Raw genomic sequence first — 6,000 nt, 5'->3', positions numbered from 1 at the left:
ACGCCCTACTACCCACTGACGGGCGAGAGCAGGTGGGGCACACCCTCCTGTAGCTCACCCACCCACTCACTCACTCACTCACTCCCCCACTCACTCACTCACTCACTCACTCACTCACTCACTCACTCACACACTCCCCCACTCACTCACTCACTCACTCACTCACTCACTCACTCACTCACTCACTCACTCACTCACTCACTCACTCACTCACTCACTCACTCCCCCACTCACTCACTCACTCACTCACTCACTCACCCACTCACTCACTCACTCACTCACTCACCCACTCACTCACTCACTCACTCACTCACTCACTCACTCACTCACTCACTCACTCACTCACTCCTTCACTCAATCACTCACTCACTCACTCACTCACTCACTCACTCACTCACTCCTTCACTCCTTCACTCACTCACTCACTCACTACACTAACTCACTCACTCACTCACTCCTTCACTCACTCACTCACTCACTCACTCACTCACTCACTCACTCACTCACTCACTCACTCACTCACTCACTCACTCACTCACTCACTCACTCACTCACTCACTCACTCACTCACTCCTTCACTCCTTCACTCACTCACTCACTCACTACACTAACTCACTCACTCACTCACTCCTTCACTCACTCACTCACTCACTCACTCACTCACTCACTCACTCTCTCACTCTCTCACTCCTTCACTCACTCACTCACTCCTTCACTCACTCACTCACTCCTTCACTCACTCACTCACTCACTCACTCACTCACTCACTCACTCACTCACTCACTCACTCCTTAACTCACTCACTCACTCCTTCACTCACTGACTCACTCACTCACTCACTCAATCACTCACTCACTCACTCACTCACTCACTCCTTAACTCACTCACTCACTCCTTCACTCACTCACTCACCCACTCACTCACTCACTCACTCACTCACTCACTCACTCACTCACTCACTCACTCACTCACTCACTCACTCACTCACTCACTCCTTCACTCACTCACTCACTCACTCACTCACTCACTCACTCACTCACTCACTCACTCACTCACTCACTCACTCACTCCTTCACTCACTCACTCACTCACTCACTCACTCACTCACTCACTCACTCACTCACTCACTCACTCACTCACTCACTCACTCACTCACTCACTCACTCACTCACTCACTCAACACGCCTCTGACAGATCAGCGCCCGCCAGAAGCCACGAGTCATGTTGTTTGTTTCCTGTGGCTCCCCCCTCAGGTTCGCGGTGGAGATGCAGCCGACCGGCCAGGTGTCCGAGTACACCGCCACCATCACCGCAGAGACCCTGAGAGAGGGCCAAGGGGGACGCCAGAAGGTGGACGTTCTGACACTCAGACTGAAGGCAGAAGGTGATTTAGGATTGAGATGGTAGCGCTGGGCGGGTCTGAGTGAGGGAGTGGGTGAGTGAGTGAGTGAGTGGGTGAGTGAGTGAGTGAGTGAGTGAGTGAGTGAGTGAGTGAGTGAGTGAGTGAGTGAAGGAGTGAGTGAAGGAGTGAGTGAAGGAGTGAGTGAGTGAGTGAAGGAGTGAGTGAAGGAGTGAGTGAAGGAGTGAGTGAATTATACCGATATTGTCCAACTCTTAATTTCCGATACTGATATCAACCAATATCAACCGATACCGATATATGCAGGGTTTCCCCCCCCCCCAAAAATCTGAATAAATTCAGGTAATTAACATTACATATGTCTTGTTGTGGAATTAACATAACATTATGCATACTTTTGACAATAAATAAAATCTGAATTTGTTCTTACTTGCTTGCCTGGGTAAATAAAGGTTATAGAAATGTAAAAAAAATAACGAACGAATATCGGACGATAATATCGGACATCCCTAGTGTTTAGTGTTCGGCCTGCTGTGGGGAGAAGACTGTAGTTTGTGAAGCGCGTGTGTGTGTCTGGTTAAAATGGACCTCCTTCTCCTTCTCCTCCCGCCAGGCGTCGAGGGGGCGGAGGCCATGGCGTCCTTGAAGTACAACCGCAACAGGAACACCGTGACCACCGAGGTCCAGATCCCCGACTTCGACGTGGAGGCGGGCTTCGTCCTGGCCGTCACCGACGCCAGCGTCAAGGGCAAGAACATGCGCGGCATCACCATCGACGTCACCAACAAGCACGTGCCACAGCTGTCCCTGGTGGTGCGCACAAGGTACTGCAACAAACTATGTGATTTAATGTCCTATGCCTTACCTCGACTTTGTCTATTTTGCTTTATCTATTTTATACTTATTTTATGCCAATTGTGTTGTGCTCATTTTATGCTAATTCTGTGCTCATTTTATGTTTATTCTTTTTTTTTTGTCGTGGTGCACTTTGAGATGCAATTCTCGTGTGAAAGGTGCTCTACAAATAAAGTGTATTATTACTATTATTATTATTATTATTATTATTATTATTATTATTATTATTATTATTATTATTATTATTATTATTATTGTTATTATTATTATTATAATCATTTCTTTGTTCCTCTCACGCAGACTTGAGATGATGAAGGACGCCGTGTTGCAGGTGCAGCTGCTCATCCCCTCCTTGAGCGCCGACGCCTCCCTGTCCGCCAGCCTGAAGAGGGACCCGGCGCTCATCCTGGCCATCGAGTCCATCCTCACCCTCCCCAAGACACGCTCCCTGCAGAAGCTCACCCTCAAATACGGTTAGCCATTCGTCGCTTCCCCCTCCCCCCACCCCCCTAGCCCCTTTCGTGACTGTGACGCACGCCGCCAACAAGGTTTGGCCGAGTGAATCCACAGTCCCTCGCTCCTCAATAGGAAACCAACCTATAGGTTTACCCTGAAGAACTGGTCCGACGTGAACCGTTCGTTATACAAGTATCACGGAGACATTGCAAAGGTATACTCACAGTTGCACGAGGGTTTCGGACAGACAAGCGCTAAGGGTTTGAAAGCTCGGCGTTGCTAATAAACATTTTAAATAATCTTTACAAACTGGTCGACACAGATCTGTGCGCAGATCACAGCGCAGGCGCATCAGGCAGCTAAAGCCGTTTTGAGCAGTGTTGACTAGTTTATAATTTCTTTTTTTAAATGTTTGAATACAAAAAAAAGACTTGAGTACAAAAACCTTTCACGTATTAAATATAATTTAATCTCCTGACAGCTGGGCTGCCCCCCCCCCCCCCCAATAAATTCAAGACTTTTTAATACCTTTTGAGGCCTTAAATTGAGAATTGTGAATTCTAATACTTTTCAACACTTTTTAATTTGTTTATGTTATTCTCTCTCTTTTTTTTTTTGCGTCTCGATCTCCTCCTCCTCACAGACAACGACCGCTTGGAGGCGGAGCTGAACTCTGACCTGAACTCGGAGCTCCAGGAGCTGCTGCCCAACGCCGAGGCCTACCACCGGAAGCTGCAGCAGCTGCTCGACGACCTCCTGGACCAGCGGGTCGCCAGGACCGACATGAAGCTGCGCCACATCGTCACCAAGGCCATCGAGGTACGGCTACGCTTAGCCGACTCACTCTGTCTCACTCTAACTCACTCTGACTCTCACTCTGTCTCACTCTGACTCTGAAGGGCTCTACATGCTCGAGCAACTGCGACGCGACTGCGACACAACATGGTTGCAGATGTCACAGAGGGTGTTACGAGGATGTTGCGTACCTATCTCCAAAATGTTACCCGAGCGACTGCAACACAACCGTTGCATTGATGTTGCGTAGCATTGATTGGTTGGTTAGTGAATGGGGGCGGGGCTGTCATATAATAATATTGGTCCGCAGGCAGGAATACTATCCTCGATAGTTAACGTAATTTATACAAATGGAAGTATTGATTTCTTCGTAACGAATCATTCAAAAAATATACAGTCAACTGGAATATGTTAGTTTTTTTTACACATATGTTGGATTATGTAATTGGTTTGTCATGACAATGAATGAAATCCTCTTACCTTGACAATTACAAGCCTCCACAATTTAGTAAACAGTATTCCCATGGCTGGTGTTGCTATTTTACGATGTCAGCTTGTGAGAATTAACGTTAATGCCATTCAGAATTTATTAACATAGCTACAACAACACACAGTAACGTTAATATAATTACATGCATCATTGTTTACAATGAACGGTGGGGCTAATCGAAAGGACTGGACACGGACAAGTTAAACAGCAATCAATTAATTTAATACAACAGGTAGTTCAAGCTGCACTTTCGTGCCTATACGACCGCACCACAGCCACAGGGATATACGGCGTTGACGAGCTCTCTCTCTCTCCTGCCGATTAAATTCAGCAGCTTTTTACTCGAGTGCCTGTAGCTGCCTGCATTTGCACAACGCCTCCATCCCTGCTGCTATAGCTAACGTTAAAACTAACCAAAAGTGAGTTGTTCACCAACAATCTCAACATTTGTATTTAGCGTCAGTTCAAAACACAGAACCGGACTACACAAGCCGCTAGCGATAGCAGCAATAGTACTTCCGGTCGGGGGGGTTCAAAATAAAAGAGCGACGTCTAAAACACCGGAAAAACGTTTATTTTGTACATAAATTTTACATTTATTTGTACAATGTTGCATAGGCTGTGCGTGGATGTTGCAGAAGTATAAAGGCAGAGTGTCTACAACATTGTTGCGTGTAGAGCCCTTGAGTGTCTCACTCTGTCTCACTCTGACTCACTCTCACTCTGACTCAAGCGTACAACAAGAACATAAACAACAGCAACAATTTTTGTAATGTTTTATATGTTTTATTTGTATACGTTTGGGATTACATTATTATAATTTTTTTTTAATCGTATCTTATTTTATCGTGTGTCTTATTTTTTACCGTGTAGTAGTTAATTACACCATGGTGTCTCCTCCCTCCAGGCCGCCAACATCTGGCTGGACAAGCTGGCTGCTAGGATCCCTTACGCCGCCAACCTGCGCCTGCGGAGAAGCATCGCCGACCTCACCCTGCCCGCTCTGCCCCAGAAGCTGTTCATGCAATCGTAAGTGTCCCATAACTTGTATAATAATAATAATAATCAGGGATTGTCCTGATCGCATTTGTTTGCTCCCGATCCAAAAGGGATTCTCTAACAGTTGCAATGCATCTTATCTCCCCCCCCCCTCCCCCCAACAGTGACAGCTTCTTCAGGTACCAGTTCAACAAGAACAAGATGGCCATCTCCCTCCCCTTGCCGCTGGGAGGCAAGACCTCCGAGGAGCTGAACATCCCCCGGACCCTGTCCGTCCCCCTCATCAGCTGGCCGGCGATAGGCCTCCACATCCCCGCCAACGACTACCCCGTGCCGGCCTTCACCGTGCCGCGCTCCCTGGACTTCGCCGCGCCGCTCCTCGGCCTGGCCGAGGCGTCCGCCAAGGTCAACAGCAACTTCTACAACTGGGAGGCGTCCCTCTCCGGCGGGAACGACACGGTGACCGCCCCCAGCTACATCCTGCACTACAAGGTCACCGCCCAGTCGCCCATCAACCCGCTGTCGTACAAGCTCGAGGGTAAGCCGGCGCGAAGTGTCGAGAGAGAACGAAGTGTTTGATGTTTGATGATGATGGGTAACGGTCTTTATTTAGCTCGCTAATATATTATTTAGCGAGTAATATACAACTTTATGTCTGAGACAATTAAGCAACAAAATTGATATTCTTTGAAAGTATTGCACAGTACACAGTACTCCAGGCAGTAGATAACATTTGATGTACTTTCAAGTTTCAAGTTTCTTTATTAGTTGTCGTTCAAAAATACAGAATACTTTGATATGAAATGCTTTTTTCTGTTTTGCTCCTGAGAGTGTGCTATAGATAAAAATAGATAAGTATAAAATAGAGAGTCAAAAGTACGTAAACAAGTGTAAACGAAAGTGTTCAATATACATAATATACAATATACAATAGAGTAGGAACAAAATTAGTAACTGAGTTACAATACAATGCAAAAATGGGATGAGGTACAACTTAGAGTAAGGTGCAATGAGGTATGAGTTGTAGTGCAAATCTATTTACCAA

The 6,000-nt window shown here is 46.6% G+C and overlaps 1 protein-coding gene across 1 annotated transcript in view; it reads left to right on the top strand.

Annotated features, from left to right (window-relative positions):
- apoba (apolipoprotein Ba) overlaps positions 1–6,000 on the top strand; it is a gene marked incomplete at both ends in the record, with an annotated part of 44,720 nt that overhangs the window by 26,164 nt on the left and 12,556 nt on the right. Inside the window, 7 exons of the mRNA XM_084310349.1 lie at positions 28–49; positions 1,254–1,384; positions 1,974–2,184; positions 2,516–2,688; positions 3,315–3,490; positions 4,864–4,985; positions 5,120–5,493. Coding sequence (XP_084166475.1) covers positions 28–49; positions 1,254–1,384; positions 1,974–2,184; positions 2,516–2,688; positions 3,315–3,490; positions 4,864–4,985; positions 5,120–5,493 — 1,209 coding nt within the window. The remainder of the gene's footprint in view (positions 1–27; positions 50–1,253; positions 1,385–1,973; positions 2,185–2,515; positions 2,689–3,314; positions 3,491–4,863; positions 4,986–5,119; positions 5,494–6,000) is intronic.

This window comes from Notolepis coatsorum (genome assembly GCF_963971535.1).
Source record: "Notolepis coatsorum genome assembly, chromosome: 3".
NCBI lineage: Eukaryota > Metazoa > Chordata > Actinopteri > Aulopiformes > Paralepididae > Notolepis > Notolepis coatsorum.
This window is presented reverse-complemented; position numbering and strand designations above follow the sequence as displayed.